This window comes from Necator americanus, chromosome V (assembly GCF_031761385.1).
Source record: "Necator americanus strain Aroian chromosome V, whole genome shotgun sequence".
NCBI lineage: Eukaryota > Metazoa > Nematoda > Chromadorea > Rhabditida > Ancylostomatidae > Necator > Necator americanus.
The window spans coordinates 36,490,311-36,511,530 of NC_087375.1; the positions used below are offsets into that span (position 1 = coordinate 36,490,311).

At 34.3% G+C, this 21,220-nt stretch overlaps 1 protein-coding gene across 1 annotated transcript; it reads left to right on the plus strand.

Annotated features, from left to right (window-relative positions):
• Nucleotides 1-11,304: 11,304 nt before the first annotated feature.
• RB195_016277 (uncharacterized protein) lies at nucleotides 11,305-20,879 on the plus strand (the record flags this gene model as incomplete). Its single annotated transcript, XM_064207360.1, has 10 exons — nucleotides 11,305-11,412; nucleotides 12,944-13,051; nucleotides 14,914-15,070; nucleotides 17,639-17,839; nucleotides 18,845-19,006; nucleotides 19,063-19,193; nucleotides 19,286-19,437; nucleotides 19,502-19,602; nucleotides 20,558-20,683; nucleotides 20,764-20,879. The coding sequence occupies 10 exons, from the start codon at nucleotides 11,305-11,307 to the stop codon at nucleotides 20,877-20,879; spliced, it is 1,362 nt and encodes a 453-aa protein (XP_064063241.1).
• Between the last annotated feature and the right edge of the window lie 341 nt (nucleotides 20,880-21,220).

Genomic DNA, 21,220 nt, shown 5'->3' on the forward strand with positions numbered 1-21,220 from the left:
TTTATCCAGAAATTTCTGTTTTTTCCGATGTTTTACACAGTTGTTATCTCAATGTATCTTTTGTGGATGAATCGAAAATCGAACAAGAAGTCAAATAACAGGTGCTGGGGCTGTTTACCTTAGCTGACATTTTTGTTATTGTTACTTCAAAAATTGAGAACTGGACTACTTTTACTTACTGATTCTTTCTCTCTCTCCCTCTCTCTCTCTCTCCCTCCCTGTTTTCCTCTCCGTGCTCGTCCATTCTCATCGACCTCTCTATCCTCATTGCATCACTCACACGGACTCGTTCGTCTCATCGTCGTCGCTGCTGGATTATTTACAAATGTCCGCGTTTTACACAACGCACATCGCATCGCATCGCATCGGATCTCACGTCCGATGTGTCTGTGCGTCCGCGTCCGTGTCCGATCCAGGCACCACCGGCACTTTTTCCATGACATTACACAGCTGGTCATTAATTTTTATTTTATTCTTAAATCCTTCTGATTTTCTGCAACAAATCATCCTAGATGATTTCTTCATCGTTTTTTTTCCTGGAAAATAAAATAATATGCGTGCGTATGATTGCTCTTTCTGTTCTGTGAAAGAAAAACCAGGAAAAATTACGTTCTTTCGATGGAAAGCATGGATTTGTTAAGATCAATTAAAATGATTGAATAAGGTAACAATTTATCCTCATTTTCCTCACAAAGAAATGATGAAGTACTTTTTCCATGACATTACATAGCTGGGCTGGTCATAAATTTTTATTTCATTGTTAAATCCTTTTGAATTACTGCATTATATCATCCTAGATGATTTCTTCATCGTTTTTTCCTGAAAAACAAATAAATATGTGTGCGCGCGATTGCTTCTTCTGCAGGAAACACACTCCAATTCAATTTCTATCCTGAAAATTCTACGAGATTTTTAAAAAAAGGTGCTACTCACTCCATTTATTCTTTGTGAAAAAAGAAGAAAATAATGGCAGCTTAATTGATTATTTTTCTTTTCTACTTTTTATTTTTTTTTATTTATTCTTAAAAAATTTACGTTTCTCGGTGAAGGAAACATTTCTTTAAATACCACTTACTCACTTCATCAATTCTTTGTGAGGAAAAGGAGGATAAATTGTTATCTTATTCAATTATTTTAATTTATGTTAAAAAATCTATGCTTCCCAGCGAAAGAACGTATTTTTTCTGTTTTTTTTTTCTCAGAATTGTTCTCAGTATAAATTATTTATTATCTCGTACATTTTTCTCATTTTTCCCATTTTTCCCATTTCTTCCATCCAATTTAACCGGTTTTCTCTTCAGTTCTTCGAAAAAATTATCCAAAAACTACTAAATATATTACTGAGTTAATTAGGAAGCTAATTAAAGTTTTAAAGCAAATAAATAAAGAATTTTCCATGCTCTGGCTAGAATTAGTGGTATTTTATCTGCCATTTTCGAATTTTTTCAGTCCTGTAAGAAAATCATCTGATTGCACTAATTAGGAAGTTAATTATTCTCTTTACCGTGTTATTTGAACAGAAAACTTCTGAAAATCCTTGTTTTTTTCGTGGATCTAGTCTTGAAACTGAAAAATTACCACCTAGATTGTAGCTTTCTCGAGTTACAGCGAAAATTTAATTATGACGACCTTAAACACTCCCTCAAATGATCTCTGACTAATATTTTTCATTCGCTCCAGAATTTCTGGCAGAATTAAAGATTTGTTTTCCATTGGATCTTAGCTGTGATTGATTGGATATGGTGGATTTTTCTTCTCGGATCGAGAATCGTGGAGTAAACATGGTTGAGAAAGACGTTTCTCACGAAACGGCGCCTCTATAGCGTATACATTATTCATGATGAGTAGATTTCTTGATAGCAACTGGTAGGAATCGATTATTTATTTGTTTATTTATTTTATTTATCTTTTTTTGCTAGTTGCTTGAGTACAATAAACACGTTTTACGTTCCATCTCAATCCACTAATGTGTTTGTGATTCGCAGAAGAAAATTCCCAGAAAAAAATTGATTTTTTAAGGAAAGAAGAAAACTTTTCACTAATATTTGTTTATTATCCTGTGCTCGCTCTAAGAGAAAAAATCTTCTAGAATAATGAACAGTGAAAAATTCTAAAAAAAACTCACCCTCTGATTTATTTTATTTTTCAGAGATGAACTTAAAACTTTGACAGGTGGAAAATGGATATTTTCTTGCAAAATAATTTTTCCTTCTTTATATTAAACTTTCAACTTAGTTTAAAGCCACTAAATTAACTTAACTTAATTTAAGTATTTTGAATGTTTTACTTTTATTTTTATTTTAACTATTCTATTCTAGTTTTATTTCAACTAAATCTGCCAACTTAATTTAATCCAACTCGACTTTTTTAAATATTTTACATCTATTTCCATTTCAACAATTTTATTCTGTTTTTATTTTAACTAATTTAATTTTAACTAGTTAACTTGCCTGCCTAATTGAAAATTAAATGCAATTTCGTCTAATTTTTAACCTATTTTTTTCTGAAAATAAAATTCGTATTTTCCTATGCTGTCTACTATTTCATTTCATTTATTCATATTTCATTTTTTATTTGTTAGCTGTAATTTCATATTATATTACAGGTTTCATATTACAAAAACAATATTTATTGGTTTTCTTCGCGTTCAATTAGCGACTCGATATCGATAAATTTATGGGGCTCCACAATATTTTTTTTTGGAATGCTTGAGGTTAGTCGAGCACCGACGTGTGTGTGTGTGTGTGTGTGTGTGTGTGTGTGTGTGTGTGTGTGTGTGTGTGTGTGTGTGTGTGTGTGTGTGTGTGTGTGTGTGTGTGTGTGTGTGTGTGTGTAATATTGCAAACACTCGCTCCGCCCCCAGCATATGTTTCGTTTTCGGATTACGTTTCAGGTGTATTTCTTCGTACGGCCGCGAATCGTAAGAGTCGTAGTAGACGCCGATTCCAGCGTTATCCGAGAAAATAATCCGCTCTAACTCGAAAAACTTTGAGAAAAATCCAGCAACGATCGCAGCCGCTAGGTCAGGAACTAATCTGCTCTGTATCCTCCCTTTAACCGGATTTATGGACGAATCGTTCTTTTCCCCTGCAAAGATGAGCGCGGCGTTTACGGGACGTAAACAACCAGGTCCCATTCAATAGCCAATGAGTAGTTGAGCGTCACGATCCTCCTGGTGTTCCTTCCTGCCAAGAACGGGAAGAGTAATTTTAAATTTGTTAGCACTTAATTAAAATTTAATTAATCAAATCGATTGAGTAATTAGATTAAGCAATTAAGTAGGTCTAAATCTTCTTTTGAATAAAGTTTAATTGAAGAAAATTTTTGAATTTAGTTTAGTTTTAGTTCAGAAATATAGGACATTTCTGAAGGTTTTCACTAACTATAGGAATGCAGTTATTTTGTAAACAAACGCATCGTTACATCAAAATCATCGTCATTTTACTTTTTACGCCAACGGTTTACTTTAAGCGGTGAGATTATTCTCGTTCGTCGACTGTTCTCACGCCCTCTTTCTCTTTCTGGATTTTAAAGGCGTGATGACTTGATTTTTTGTTTGTTTTTTGTTCTTGTTTTTGTTTTTGTTTTTTTGTTTGTTTGTTTTGTTTTTGACGGTGGTATCATCCACGAATGGATGGTGATTACGGTATAGTTCACTAGTATGACTGAGATCACGCTCAGTTCCTTCTAGTAATCAAGAAAAGTAGCATGTGAAAAAATCCGCTTGATCCCTTTTATCCCAACGTTGCAGCTTATTACAGGCAGTAGAACGAGAGCACTACGCAGCGTTTGCACGTTCATTTGGAATATAACGCTTGGTTAGAATGGGTGACAATGTTGAAAATTTGCTGTTCATAAATAAGTTCGTAAAGTCTACTAACTGTGGTTAAGGATCGCGCCATTGGGTGACCCTACGAAACAGAAGTTGTTCGAAAGCTTTATGAAATGCGGCGCAATAAATTGCATCGTAGTGGGCACGGGTACACTTGAGGCCGATTCTCACGCTCTTTTTCTAAAGAGCTGGGGAGAATTGAGCGTAATCGCGATCATAGTCGTAAACTTCACACCCATCATCGCCTATTCAAGGAAGAAAACTCTGCTATGTCGTCGTATGTTTCCTGATACGCCACCCTAAAATTGTTCGTTCGTGAAATATTTCGTCTCGAACCCCGCCCGTTCTTAGTATTAGTGGGACAGTAGGGCCTGAAGAAAAGAAGTTTCTGGAACCTTTTCCCTCCATTATTTTTCAATCGGATTACTTGTTTTTTGTGTAACAGTGTATGAACAACGATATATTAAAATAATATTAATTTTTTTGTTAGTTTTGTCGTTCCTAAATCAAGTTTTTTTGATGGTATATTTTTCACAGGGAACTCGCGTGCTCTGATAGACATTTTTCAAGTTTTTTTTTTCAGGGCTGATGTGGGACTCGGGACGATTTTTTTCACGGGGGACTCGCGACCATTTTTTTCACAGGAGACTCGGGACTATTTTTTTTTTCAGAGGGGACTCGGGTGCAATTAGCTTGGTCCAACGGGTGTTTCTCACGCTTTTGCCTGAATAACTGAGGAGAATTGAGGGTAATTACTCTCCAATGCATGATCTACACCCCCGTCGTTGTCCACCCATTCGTGGACAAACGTGACATCGTTATTTTTGTGTCGTTACCCGTATTATTTATCTTTTTCCTCCCTGTTTACACTTAATTGTTGAGCAATTTCGTTGACATATAGCCGGTGCTGTGGGCTCAACATATATAATCAGCGTGCCGCTTTTTCTTCCCATCGAGTCTCGTGCTCTCACGTGACTTGTCATAACCGATTTCTTGGATATATACCCCGTTGTTCGTAAATAATTTTAAATAATTTATTGTGGTATTTTTTCTTTCTTATGCTATCTGATTTTATTCGCTAGAAACTGCCTCCGACATATAATAATATAAAATTCAATTATAAATAATATAAAATTACAATAAATTCTATTACTAGAACGCTATTCCATCTTTTCTTTTTTCTCGTTTTATGGCACACCTGCAGGTGTTTCAATAAATAAATAAATGAACAAATAAATAAACAGATTTAAAAATTGAATAATTAGCGCTTAGCTAGCGGTTTTATTCTGTTTATTTGGTTTTTTTTCAATTATTTCGATCTAATTTTCTTCTAATTTTATTTTTCTTCCATTCATTTTAATTTTCCATTTTGCCTTCAAATAAGTTACTGTAATATTTTTTTTTTACAAATGTTACTCTCCAGATTTACATACTCTCCAGAACTTCTTTCCAGTATACAATAACGTGTTAATATACTAATATAATTAAAAATTACAATTAATTAATTTAAAAATCAGATAATTACACTGGTCTAGGAGCGTAATTCGAGCTTAGCTGATGTTTTATTCGATTGATTTGTTTTTTTTTTCAATTATTTCGATTTAATTTCCTTCTAATTTCAATTTTCTTCCATTGCGTTCATACATTTTTTTTATTTTCTTATATTTTTTAATTTCATAGTTGTGATTTCTTCTAATTATAATAACTTCCACTGATTTACTTGTCAGAAGCTGCTTCCGATATAAAATAATACATCAATTTATTCATATATAATACAAAATTATAATCAATTGACTAAAAAATTAAATAATTACTCTGATCCAATTGTATAATTAGCACTTAGTGATTCTATTCGGTTTGTTTGTTTCTTTTCTATTATTTCTTTCTAATTTCTCTCTAATCTTAACTTTTACTATTGGAAATCAACAATTGACTCATCCTACTCATTGTGAGATGTAAGAAACTTTAAACTGAATGAAATTAACTACTAAGTGCTAGAGGATTCTATTTTAATAGAATGAAATTAGCTACTAAGTGCGATGTTTAGTCCATTCTCCAATTTTTTAGGAATATTTCTTAGTCCTAAATTTTTATTATAATATTTATATTATTGATTAGTCATTTAAATTATTATATTATTGAATTTTTATTAGTATATTTATATTATCAATTAATCATTTATATTTATATTGTTTATCATTTATCATTTGTATATTATTTACTGTTTATATTATTTACTATTTATATTGATTATTTATATTTCTTCAATTCATATCTTCTTGAATTCTATCGATATTTCGATTGATTTCTATTCCTTTCTCTTTTTCCTTTCTCACTGCTGTCAGCCCGTACATAACCATGCCCGAGGCAGCACTCCTCCGTTTATTCGCGCCAGAAAAGAAAAGAAATTGTTGACTGCGTCAAAATTAGGTTATCCTAGCCCTGGGGTTATATTCGGCTGGGTGTTTTTCTTCTAAGAATTCATCTCCTTACTCGACAAGCTCTAGAAAGAAGGCAAAAAAGTTTCCACTGACATTTTATAGCCAAAAAAAATTGCAAAACGTCTAATCTGATCATGTCGAAGAAAAAAACATTATTGACTTTTTTGAATTGAATTTTTTGAATTTGAACGAATCGTATTGAAAATTATTCACAATTCCTAGCTTGACATCCCAAATTGACCTCCAGAAGATGCTCATCGTGGAAATTTTCAATTCCAGAAGCAGAAAGGGAGGAAAAAAGAAGTGTCGCGGATTTAAATCCAGGCTGAAAGGTGTATGCGATCTTCGAAATTAGAAATTCTTATAAAATCCTTTGAGTACACCCATAGAAACCATAAATGATTGGAGCATTGTTGACATGAAAAAACAACAACTATACGTTTTTTTGTGGAAATTTCTACACAAATCCATTGGGAAATTCCCATGGAACTTATTTGTAGTGGCCACACAAATGACTGTCTTTTTGTATTTCGAGAAATTTCACCAGAATCACTTCCAAAAAAATTTGGAACATCCATAAACCCATCATTTTTTCCACGGATCTCTCAACCTTTGATTTGACTCGCTCCTCCATCACCTCCTCGTGTCATCCACTTCCAGATTTGATTCTTTCAATCCGTAATGAATTCTTTTTTTTCAATTTCGGATTTCAATGAGAAATCTGACTACCGTCTTTATCTACCAACCTAAGAAACGTTTTCACCTAAGAAAAGTTTTAAAAAATTTAAAAAGTAAAAATTTCAATCTAAGAAAATCTTTTACATCAGCATTTAATCGATTGAGAAATGAGACTGTACAGTTCCTCTCCCCCTCTCCTTCTCCTCCTCTTCTTCCTCCTCCTCCTCCGCCGAAAAAAAAACTTCTAAACTTCTTGCTACGATTTTGGCAAGCATCCAGGAGACACCTTCACCAATCCTAAATGTCCAATAAAAATCAATAAATCAATCAATGTGCATTGAGCTGAACCGTCTATAATTTATAATATCTTGGAAACCTTCTTTATAGAGTGATTCTTCTGTTGTCTTCTATTAGAGGTTTGACGGTGGTCACTATTTCTTCATTGATCGTTATTGATTGATGTAGTTCACTACGGGGATCGTCATCGATCCATACTCTGCTACTGTTTTTGAATCCTTTTCATCCATACGGCAACTTTTGTAGCTTTTTCCAGTACAGCTCCATCATAAAAAGTTATTTAGATGATAATCGGCTTCAAACCGTATTTGTGCCGGAATATCAAGTCCAAATCCACCTAGATTTTCGAATTTTTCAAGTTTTATCAAAATATTTTTGGTTTTTTTCCAGATTTACTAGCCCTAAGATTCAAAGTCGGGAGAATCCAGCCGTTGGAGTTTTCGACACTTTTTCAAGTTTTATTAAAATATTTTTTCCAGATTTACTAATTCTATAATTTGTTAGGGCTAGAAATAAGAAGTCTTTTTATTATATGCCATATTTTTTTATTATATTTATTTCTCGTTAACTGTTAAGTCATTAAATAACTAATATGCTAGATAATATTAGACCTGGGACTACTGTAGAGCCCTTGTAGGTTCAAGACGGGCATTTTGGTTCCATTATAATATCTGGTATATTTATTAATAATATTTATTTGTATTTATATCATTTTATTACTATTTTATTATTATTATATTGTTATGTTTAAATTTGTGTATGGTTATAACTTTTAAATTTACTCTCTTTCTGCCTTGTAATAATTGCTTATAATATTGTCTTGTAATAGTAATTGCTTATAATATCTCTTATTATATTTATTTTATTGTCATTATTTTATTGTTAATATTTTATCATATTTATATCTATTTATATTTATAACTTTATATTTTTTTTGTCATAACAACGAGTATTTCCGCATAAACCAGCATATTTTTAGACTATTTTTATTTTTTTATCACCTGTCTAGTATAATTATTTCCTATAAATTTTTTCTTGTGCCCAACCACGTTCTGTGCTCTATGTATCCGTGTGTTGCTCCCCCTCATTAAGCTGGAAAAAGCTGTGAATCCATTTTTCTTTTTGCCTATCTAGTCCATCCAGTTCATATTTCTTAGCGCTCCGAGTTTTTCCCCGGGCAGGGATTACCTGTCTCCTCATTATCACTCAGAAATTGTCCGTGCGCATCCATCACGCATCATCGTAGATGACGTTGCGATCACCGGTTGGACGTGCTCAGAGCCGTGCAACGTGTGCCGGCGAAGTTTCGGCGCACGTAATTTCCGCCGCGAATTTTCTGTAACGTGTAGTGATCCATGAGCACACAACGTTTACTTTACTTAATCAATAATCAATAAAGATAAGCGATAAAGTCAAAGATAAAGTCTGTCGTTGATCAATCCGCTTGGAACCTGCGCCGTCAGGTTAAAATTTTGCTGGAGACCCTTAAACCTTATTAAGACCTTATTTTGTTGTTGGAGAAGAAACGACAATTACGCTTGATACGCGAAAATTTCAGGACCTCTGGATTTTGAGAGTTCCTTTTCCAGAAATTTCCATTTCTATCAGAAATTTTATCTGAAGATCAGGACTTTTAATGGATCGAGACTTGCGCCAAACTATATAAAAACAGATTTCCGAAGATCCCTCCGTACTACCGTATTCTCTTTTGATGTTTACAGTTACATTGCAGAGAGGATCTGAGGAGATTCTCATGAAAAACGTATAATTTAAACAATAGCATCACCCAGTCGGTCTGATGGGACCGAAAAAAATGAACTTTATTTTATTGCACCATTATAAAACCATAAAATTTAAAGTTTAGGTTTGAATTTTGCTGTGGACGCTAAGAATAACGTTTTATAGTTCAAAATATCGGATATTAGTCCAGAAACCCGGAGATATATTTAGTTGACTCTCGTCTTTGCGGGCACTTTTTTTTCTACGGAGAACATCTGCTTAACACAAACAGTGTGTCGTTCATAAAATATGAAATGTTATCCACGATTTATTATGAAGGACAAAGGATAGCGTGGATAAAGTCAATCCGGCGTCAATCAATCCGTTTGGGACCCACCTGCGCCCCCACATTCACGTCAACTCAGAATCATTTGAGGTTTACGAACGTGTAACTGGCCTACAATGGGTTACGGGGGGCTGGCCGATGTGTCAAGTCAGTGTTTTTATCCTCCCAGACAAGTCTGGTATCAATTTATCGACACCGGAGAGACGAAAGGCTTAGTCAGCACCAGGGCGGATTCGAACCACCGATCGATCGTGCAGGCAGAGGAACCTCTAACCGCTACACTACATCCGTCAATAATCAACAATTATTTTAATTTTTATTATTTTATCATTAATAATCAACTTAACAACTAAATTAATATTAATACTTGATGCCTAATTTACACTTACGGAATAACCTCCTCGTTTATTTAAGGAAATAATGTGATTCTCAATGAATAAACGTTAAATTTTAGTGTTGTGTGATATCCTCCGCAGAAAATCTTTCCCGTTCACCTCATCCGTGAAGCTTTTAGCTCACCTCTCTTACTTGAAACAATCAAATAAGGGAGAAAAAGAAAATTTTATCCATAACCACCTTAAGTATGGCATAAAAAGTAACGAGGACGCCTTGTATTGTCACTCTATGAAATGTTGAAGTTACAGTCAAAGAAGAAAGATTTTCCAGAACATTTACAGCACTCGGGTGAATAAACCACGGAAAATTCCACAGAATTGGAACCATCGAGACCATCTATTTCCCATATCGTCATTACAGGATCACAGGATATAGGAAATCGTCCGAGAAAATTCCGTCGATTGTAATTCAATCACTTATACTCTTTCGTTTTTTTTTCTGCGATACTTTCTTTATCACCATCGGTCCCCTCTTTCTTCTCTTCGTGATTTTTTTTCAATGAAATTCTTTTTTTGAAAAAAGATTAGTTCTCATTTTGGTCCATCTTCTTTATTTTGCTTATTTTTCTGCTGCTCATCAATTAATATTAACAATAACGTCAATCCGTTCATATTTTCACCTTTTTTTATTGTTACTATTACTATTCACTTATTTTCATTCATTTTTTTAAATTAATGTATTTATTTTATTACTATATTATTTTATTATTATTTTATTTTATTATTTTATTTTGTTGGTGATTATAGGAAGTTAAAATTCTAGTTTAAAAATAAAATATGACACTGCGTAAGTTCGGAAACTTCCATTTTATTCCAGAAGTCGAGGAACTCGAGTTTTACTGGTTGCACGAGAACTGTTCCCCAAATTTTTTGATTAGTTGACGAATCACTGAAGAGTTTTCTGAAAAGGCGATTCTTCCACAGAAATTGGGTTCACACCAGTCAACAACATAAACAAATACAAACAAACACCACAGCAGAAAAAGAGGGAAGGAGGTTCCGAACAAGGACCAGTAGAACGAGGGAGCGGCGTCAGTGGCGAGGCGTGTGAAAAGAGAGGACGAGCGTTCGTGAGGCGCAGAGGCAGGCGGTGTGAAAAGGTGGTGGTGCGTGCGTCGTGCTGCGTTCCGTGCGCGCCGCCTCCTTCTTCACATCCAAGCACTTTATCACTTGAATCGTTGGAGACAAATGGTTGTAGAGTGCGTTAGCACCGGGGAAAAAAAGCGGACGGCAACAGCAGTGGGGTTGTGCGGGCGTATGTGAGTGTGAGGGAGTGAGTGTGTGTAGGTGCACCTCGGGTAACTCCGTTCTTCTCCTCGTTCCGATATCAGTCTCCAGGATCCCGCGAAAAATTGATTATTCCCGAACTTTCTTTTGACTTTTTGAGTTACCATCCAAATTTCTTCTTTTTTCCCTGCCTGTTCCAAAATATTTTTCTCGTCGCCTTTTCCATCATCTCCTACCTCAAACTTCACCGTCCTCAATCACCTCAAAATCGTAATAGCGTTTCCGGATTTTTTCCGGACACACCGCCAACCACTCGACTCCGCCCTCCCAACATCTGTTCGAAGTTCTTTTTACAGTTTTTATACGACAATGCAGCAACGAATATTAAGACGAACGAGCCTCGCCGGATCGAACTCCAGTTTACGACGAAGCAGCATCTCATCCAAGGATATTCACGCTATTCAAGCGGCTTTAATGGTAAATTCTTATTTTTTACTTTTTTGTATTTTTTAAAGTGAAACGTGTTGTGTTCATTATTACACTTTAATTTCTCTAATTAATTCTGTTATTAAATTTCAAAAAAAGGAAAAAAACCCAGTAAAAATAGGCGGCAATCCTCTTCGCGAAAATCGCATCCAGAACCCCATCTACGACAAAAAGAAAAGGAAATTTCGGTAAACTATCACCAAATCGCTCTTATGACCATCTTTATGGAAAATACATGTTTATAGTTTTCTTTTTTTTTGGTTTTTTTTTTGTTTATAGTTTATAATGGGCAAAGTACACAAGTGGAGTGGTCGAATGAGTTGGTTGATTGAGCTTTCTTTTTTCATTTCGGATCATTAAAGAAAAAAAGTAACGTAAAGTAAAGTAAAAGTTGAAAAAAAGCAAAGAAAAAAGCCATAGTGAATTGTTCGGGTAAAATAACTCCCGATAACGACTTTTGGAAACTCTTGTATGGCCTAATTTAAGTTTTTAACCATTTAGTCATTGCTTGCAAGGTGATTTGAGGCACTTTTGAGTATTTTGAGGAATTCGGAATTAAAATTACTGGTTAAAAGAAAAATTATGACCTTCTCATTCGGAAGCATGCGCTTCGGTATTCCACTACTTTTCGCTTATTGATTTTCTTGGCATGAGACTCCTTTCAATATAATTTCGCTAAATATTTTATTATTATCAATATTAATTTGTTTAATAATATTTTATTTTTTAATAATAATAACAATTGTTGTTTTTCTCTCATTTTCGCCCTATTTTGTTTCGTCTTTGTTTGTTTACAAACTATGAAACATTTTGTTTTCTAAGTTGAATTAAAATAAAATAAAAAATTAAGTAGTAATATAATACTTTGGGTTAATTATTAAAATTCAAAAATAAGTTTGAATTTTCAGTTGTTTTAGTTCTCGTGGATTTTTTGAATTCTCTCTCCGTGTTGCGTCACACTACACAAAAAAAAATCCACGATCTAAACAAACATAGTCTGAAGTCAGCAGTGAAGTGGTTTCGATTCGATGAACACTGAAAAAGTTGGGGAAATCGTGAAAGTGTGAATTCCACAGGAGTTCCAGGAGAATCTGTTTTTATTCTAGCTTATTTGTGGATTTTATTACGCTCCGCTAACCGCAAAGTGTCCACGAAACTCGTTTTTTTTCCAATTTCGAAGAAATATAACGGAGTATAAACCTGATCGCCAAGGAGTATAAACCCGGCCACGGGGAACATTTAGCTACACTTCTGAATTTTTTAAAATTTCCCAACGATATTGCTGCAAACGGTCAAGAATATTCGCAAAAAGAAATCCTAATTTAAATCTTTTCGTTCAAAAAAGAAAAAAACGTACATGTGCGAATATCGCGCGTGAGTCATCGGTGCATCACATTGCGCATAAACAGCGAAACATATGTATGTGTTCAGCACCGAAAAGTTATTTGAGTTAGTAGTAGTCATAGTTCGCATCTCTAGGAATTTTGAAATTTCCTGGAAAAAATTTTATTCTTTTTTTCAGAGGCAACAAGTATCAACGGAGCTGGTTTTATGCTTAATTATTGCTTTACCGACGTTCTCGTTCTTCTATTTATTCGTAATTTATCAACATCAAAGTAATCTTGGTTCGGTGAGTCAATTTTTCTGGAATTTTTCAAAAAAAAAAACTCTACTAAATGTTGCTACTCTTTACACATAGCAGAATGCGGTTCTTCTCTGTGTTCCCTTTTTTCGTCTTCTGAGAAATTAAAATCAATTAAAAAAATTAAATTAAAATTAAAATGAAATTAAAATGAAATTTTAAAAAAACCTTTACTAGCTACTACTACTCATTACATAGCAGAATGTGGTAGTTTTTTTTCCTTTCTTCTTTTTTTTTCTTTCTGAGAAATTAAAATGACGACCCCTTGGAGGATAGAATCTATGGAGGAGAATTTTGAAGGGAAATTTATGATGCCGCCCTGATATTCCTCGTTGACATCGCTGCTCCAGAAATAAAACTTTTTTTTTGTAGTAGATCGAGGACGTTTTTTTGTCTAAGAGCCTATTTAGAACAATGGGAAATGATTTCTTTCTCTTTTTTTCCTACAAGTCCTCTTCTTTTCCGTTCACGATTTAATAGAAAAAACTGTGGGTTGAATAGTAAGTCCTGGAAAGTTTCTGGGTTGAATAGCAAGTAGTGGAAAATTTTCGGGTATGTACATTATACACAAAGAAAAATGTTATCGTCTTTGCGTCAGTGTTTTCCTACTAGTTTCTTTTTGATTTTCCGATTTTTCTCATTATTAGATTAAGGATAACATTCCCCCTAGTCACTGATTCTACTGAGAGAACAATCCTAACATGCATCCTTATCTAATTCCTTGGATAATTGAATTTGGATTTGTGAGGTTGCTACGAACGTAGAAATTTTATAAGAAATCTAGAAACTCTATTCTGACACCTTTTAGTATGAATGAATAGAGAAAAATTTCACACAATTAGAAGTATTGGAAGAAAATCAGAAAAATTAAAATAGTTCCGGTAGTGTATGGCAGTTCTTGCTTACCTGTATCCGAAAAGTGATTGTCAGCCTAATCCAACAACTAGCCTATACGTAAATATTTGTCTCTGAGCAAATCAACGCGAAATTTGTCCCGCTGTTTTGAAAACACTCATGCGGGAGCATCCAGGAGTGAATTGTGGCGATGGGTCAACACGGGCCATCCAATATTTTATGCAGGTCTCATACGGAAACCTCTCAAGGATCATACGCAGGGTGGTCCACATGAACTCTGGTGGGAATATCTTTTTTTGGAAAATCCAGGGATGCGTTGATTTATTTTCCGTTTTCAAAGAAACCGGTAAGGACACTTACTGGACCTTTCTGCAAAATTGGACGCGAGCCCACGGTGCAAAGAAGACACTGGAGTGGTCTCAGACGAATTTTTCTTTTTTTTTTTGTTTTTCTTTCTTTTTTCTTGACGTAAGTGTTTGGTCCTCAAACTCCAAGCCCGAGCTCAACTCTTAGAATTTTCCCGTCTGGTTCAGTTTTAGAGCAAAAATCCTGCTTTTTTAAGTACAAGTCATTGGATTTGCTGAAAAAAGTCCTGGAGAAGGTATGAGCTACGGGAAATGATCGTGCGCATCCTCACAAAAATTTCCGGAAGATATTAAATGTTTATATTAAAGCTAAAAGCGGTCATTTTGAATGTCAGATGATGTGATTTTATGTAAAATTTTGTGACTATTGAATTTAGAAAAAAATAATTCTTATTTGGTGTAAAGTTGAGGTCCATAACCTTAAATGAAAAGTCATTTAGGTTAACAGGAATAGAAATCAGCTTTAAAAATGATAAAAAAAAATGTAAAATTGTTGTCACGCGTAATTTGTAAATGTTGTAAAATTGTTTTTTCTTGCATCACACCTCATATGGACCACCCTGTATATTTAGCTCCGGAAAACTTGAAATCCTTCTGATTCCGGATCCTGATTAGAGGGGAATTTTTCAGGCAATTTCTGCATTGTTGACGAGACCGTACCTCTTAGCTCTACTGCCACCGTTATTCGATATAACGGCATGGAAATTCACTATGGTCTTTCTTTCGTTGCAATTAATTTTTCATTGGATTTTACCTCATGACACCGTGTATCTACTAAGATCAAGCGGTAAGTGCTTATTTTCAACACATTTCAGGGAAGCCTTTCACTTTTTTTCAAAAAAAAAAAATGTTTTAAATATGAAATAAATAAAAAATAAATATATAATTTTTTTATTTTAAATATAAATATGAAATAAAAATGATTGTAAAATAAATAAATAAAATAAATAATGATAAATAAAATAAATAACAATAAGTAAATAAACTAAATAATAATAAAATAAATAAAATAAAATATTAAAATGATGCATTGCTTTTTTCTAACTGATTTGCTTGAACAAATAAAAATGAACATAAAATAAATAAATAATAATAAATAAATAATAATAAAATAAATAATAATAAAATAAATAAAATAAAACATTAAAATGATGCTTTGCTTTTTTCAAACTGATTTACTTGAACAAAGAAAAATGAATATAAAATAAATAAATAATAATAATAAATAAAATAAATAATAATGAAATAAATAAAATAAAATATTAAAATGATGCATTGCTTTTTTCAAACTGATTTACTTGAATTGTAACCAAGTTAAGTATTGATCTATCTGTGTTAACTAACGTTTCAGCGTTAGACGTCAGACCCTGAAAAATCAAGGTTCATCAGTGATAGTAAAAAAAATAATTTAAAATAAAAATAATGTACTTAATCATACACGAGTAATATCTACGAATGGATCTAAATTTTTGTTCATTCAACATTCTTCAGAGCAGTTATTTTTTTTAGTAGCACCACTAGTTTCGCTTTCCAAGGCCTCCAGGATCTGGGACGCTTCCCCCCCCCCCCTCTCCTTCCCTACTACTCTGTACACTCTGTGAGCAACTTATCCGAGCTCACAGCGTTGCACTGAGACTCGGAGGTCCGTTATCGCATCTGAAAGCTGTTTGAGCTAAAATTACTGTTTTATAGTCCAACATTGCGTTATTGATTGCTTACGCGACGATGCGATTTTTAAGTGCTCGCAGGTGATTGCGATCCCGTTGCTAGGGCTCCGCCCACGTTGGTTGGTGAAGTGATGAAAATTTTCGGATAACCTGGTTGATTACCTGATTCCTACGAAGGATACCGACCCCGTGGTTCGTTGCGTTACGGTTCCACCGTTACTTGTTACGCACTCGCTACGCATCCGCTCGGAATGAGCGTAAAAACCCTTTGTCAAAACAAGAAATCAGATGTAGAGTGCATCTGTCAAATATTCGCGCTTGATCTAATTATAATTCCAAAAATAATTAATTTTTCAACTGGTTAGCTTATTATTTCTAGTGGCTCATGTCCACAAGGCTTTTGATGGAATACCACGCTCACGTTTTAGGCCTTGGCAAAAAAAATTAATTAAAAAATTAGCGGCTGGTGAGGAGCTAGATACAACTTTAAAAAAAAACTACTCTTTCTAAACATTGTAGAAAAAATCTTTTTAAAAAAATCGAAAGACATGCTAAATGCTATTTAGAACTGTCTGTCAGAGGAATTTTTCCTCTTCGCTTTGTTTTATATATATTTTTTTAATGGTTTGCCACCTCATATTAAATTTTCTTAATGGTTTACGATCTCACAGCGAAGGTGAGTAACTCTGGGCATCAAGTTACGATGCATAAATTAAAATTTCTGGGAATTTTTTTAGTTATGGAAGATGAAAACGATAGAATTTTTTTTTTCATTTTCTAGTATGGTACACTATCATGGTAAATGGTATAGTAATTTTCAGTGCTTTCCTTTGGTGAGAGAAATTTTTTGAGGACTTTTAGAATTATTTAATAGAGATTTTTAGGAGAGATTTTTTTTTGGGAACCTCAACCTGAGATTGACGACAGTAATGTGAATACCTTAGATTTTTGAAGTGCTCAGTTACGGGGTCAAAATAAAGCAAAAAAAAAACTCCATAGCCACATTATATGCCCTTAAGCAATCAAAGTGTATATGCCCTTAAGCAATCAAAGTGTAATAGGTATCCGCTAAAAACAACAATGCGATCACTATCGCAGCCACGCAAAAATATGAACCTTGCGAGAAATTACTCAAAGCAAAAGTTAAGCAAAACATTCCAATTAAGGAGGTTCTATAAAATACAGCAAAGCTTAATATTTCTAGATTTTTTTCAAAATATTTATTTATTTATTTATTGAAAACACCTACAGTTGTGCCATAAAACAAAAACAAGATGCAGACAGAGCTCAGTAGAAATTTACAAGTCTTTTAATTAATTTTTTTTTACACAACAAGACTGGCCCTTCAAAGCATAAGGGGTGGCAGGTCATTCTTCTGCTACAGCAGGAAGAAGTATATGCTTACTCTTTTCTCCGTAAGGATATTAAATCGATTGATCGAGATTGATTTTTTTAAACCCTCTACTTAGGAACTTATTTAAATGGGGGTCGAAGATTATCATAGTATTTTTCATTTCAATGACATAAATACTAATTTCTATAATTTAATAATTCATAATTAATTTAAATACTAATTCATTCATAAACACTAATTTCTTTATATCTGATGGATTTAAAAGTGACGAATTTTCTTTTTCTCTCGCTGAAAAATGGAAATTTCCCCCAGAACTCACTTTGTGGTCCTTCAGGTGACATTCGTACGTCAGTGAACGGTTTTAGTTCCTGTCTTCTTCTCTGTCTACTGTATGTGATGGGCAGTGGATTGGGAATCTATCGACATGATCTTGTATTTATTCACTTTTCATCTATAATTATGTGTCTTGCCACCGTTTGTATTACGATATTTTTATTCATGTTGATCACATATCGATGCGGTGATTACTACAATGGTAGGTGAATTTTAATTATATTTTTTTTTCGAACCAAACCATAATATTTTTCCTACGCCTCCTAAATATCTAGACCGATCCTATTTCGTCGTCGCCGTGTCTTATTTTTCTTTTTTTCCTACCTCACCAATCCATATAGACACAAAATTCTCAGCTTAGCCAGTTATTTTTTTCTATATTTCGCGGGTAAAAATTGATCTTTGAGGGCTAGGATACTGTAGTAAACATTCATAGTGGATAAAAGGATAAAGTGGATAAAGTGTCTGGCGTCGATCAATCCGTTTGGGACCTGCGCCCTCACGTTCACTTCAATTCAGAATCGTTTGAGATTTACGTGTAACTTGTAAATGGCCCGTACAATGACTTGCGGTGGCTGGCCGATGTGCCAAGTCAGCGTTTTTATCCTCCCGGACAGGTCTGGCACCAATTTATTGACCCCGGAGGGAGGAAGGGTTTGGTGAGCACTAGGGCGGATTCGAACCTCCGATCGGTCGATCGTGCAGGAAGCGGAACCTCTAACCGACTGCGCTACACCCGCCAATACCATTTTGTAATACAGGTTACACACACCATCAGCGACTCTATGAAAATATAGTAGGAAGTAGAAAAAAGAAGGATCCTCTACACTTCTAATTTTCCGTGTTTTTTTTTTTTGCGGTGACCGAAAAATCAGAAGCTTAAAGGTGGCGAAAATTTCGAAATTTCGGAATCTGTGGCTCTCCTAGAATTTTGGGAAAAGTTCTGGAATTTTGGAAGTCAAAATCGGGCTCGTTCCTGATCTCCCTGTCAAAAAGGAAGAAAAATAAAGTCCAATATCCAATGAAGCAGAATCAAATAGCGTGCTATACAAGGAAAATAACAAAATCCGAGAGATAAGAGCTTTTGGGGTTAATGCGGTCAAAAATACGTTTCAATTACCGCCTCTTTTCTCATATATCACATCATGTTTGAGATTTTTTTTGTTCTGGAAAATTCAAAAACTCAAATTCATTTCCTGTGTTTCAGTCACAACAATATCCGAATTTTGCTTTGGTGTTGAACTGCATCCATCTGTGCTCGACATTGACATCAAACATTTTGTCCGGTCCCGGGTTACGCTCGTCCTTTGGCCTCTGTTCATCATTTCAGCCGTGTACTACCAAAGAAATATGTATGGAAAAGTGTCTAGTGAGTTCCTGACAACAAAGAACAGATTTTTCCGGAGTAATCAATAATTTTTTTAGAAGGTTTAATTGGATGCAGTATTGTACAAATGGTTTACATTGTGAAATATCATTGGACGGAGTATTTGGCGTTAAACTCGCTCGACTATAAATGCGCAAATTGTGGTTTTTATAAATTATGGAGTGATATGGTAGGTTCCGTCTCGCTTCCAGACCATCAATTTCAATTCGAATTCGAATTCGAACCGATGAATGATCGTATTAATCGATATTGACTTAATAGGTGCTCTTCCCGGTGCTCTATTGCTCACCAATAGCTGTTCTAGCTCAAACACAAAAATCGATCTCATTCGTCCCATGCTGCATCCTAACCGTTGCAGCCCTATTCCTCATCTGCTTAACAACACTAATTGATAAACAAAAATATGAATTCAGGTAATTTCCTGGATTTCCCGAGCATCCTCATCCTGCATTCCATGAATCCTTGACCCTATTTCAGGAAATCAAAAGGTGTAATTAAAATTCATGGTGTTGATCCGTTCTTTATCACAGCCAAGTACAAAAATGACAACGGTGACACGTCAGCGAATCTGCTTCTCGGTTGGTTTTACGTTCGAATTTAGACTAATTCAGGATCTGAATCCACATTCTTTATTCTTTCTTTTCTCTTTTTTTTATAACAAAAAAAAATTCTATCCATTTTTTCTCCTCAGCCCAGAATATATTTCTGTAAAATATATTTCTCTAAATGAAAATAAAAATAAAAATAAATAATAATAATAATAATAAATAATAAATAAATAAAAATGAAATTTTCGTGAAATTTTTTCCCTTTCTTTCAGTAACAGTGGATTTTTGCGCAAATATTAGTTCCCAGTTATTTCCAATTACTTAAAATTGAATCCGGCGGGGCTCCTTCTCCTTAGGTTCTTCTCCTAAAATTTCTAATTTTTCCCGGAATTTTCTCCCTGTTTTTTTTTCCTGACATTATTTGTAAGTCTACTCAGAAAAGTACTTGGAGACTTCTATTTAGGGATATCAGAGGGAAGTTATCTAGGGGTGTGGCCTACACCTTAGCCACACCCATTTCCATTCTGCTCTTTCTGGAACTCTCTTTCCAGCAGGGAATTATTGTTATACAGAAATTTTCTGGCAGATTTTTTCAAATCGAACAAAAACAGAAAAAAAAGAACAAAAACAAAAGCAAACTTATAAAACATGAACAAGTAACGTGCAATGACAGAGTGGGACAGGGCTGATTCGGGCTAAGGGAAGGTCCCTCATTGTGAGGCACCGGTTACTCAAATTGTTTACTAAAGGCCCTTTCTAAAGTAAAACCTCATTCATCAGAAAGCTATCCATTCTGGATGCAAAATCGAAAGGTCAGAAGACAGCACACAGGGAAAAATGCAGAAGAAACGTTTATTTTTCTCTTTTGTAGGCTACAATTGAATCCGATGGTACTTTTCCTGAGATTTTTTTCTAGAGTTTTTAATTTTCCAAGTGATTTTGCACATTTCTCTCCTTCTTCCTGCAAAGATTTCACATTTCTAAGGTAGCGGATACTGGTCCATGAGCCGACATCCAAACTACCTAAGCGAAGCGGCCACATTCGCCATATTCTCTGCATTTCAAGGAACGGCGAATATCGTCTCACATCTGCCAGCCGTATTTATAGCAGGTTATCTTTTTTTCTGCTTTTTTTTTTTCAAATTTTCTCATAAATATTCAGGACCAGTTCGGTGACCGGGATTTTTCTAGGTTTTTTGGTCGTTCGACTTTGGAACGATGAGTCACGATGTCTTGCAAAATACGGTCAATGTTGGATACAATACTGCCATAAAGTACCGTTCCGGATACTACCTGGAATTTATTGATGTGGATAAAAATCTTTAAAAGTCCCAGTTTTTTTTTCTAATGATTTAACAGTCATTATTGACTAGTCACTATCTTCATCAGTTACCATTAATTCACAACCTCATATACAATTTTTTACTCGTATCCACCGTACTTGTCTGGTGAGAAAATTCTATAGAAATTAAACCTATAAACATCTAACGATTGCAAAGAAATCACCTATATTACAACAAAAAGTAGAAATAAAAATAAAATTAGGATGGGCGCAAAAAAAATGCATCCAATCAGTAAATTGGCCCAAGGCAACAAAATAAATAATCAAAATAAAAATACTAAAGAGACAAAATGGTTTCGTAAAGTT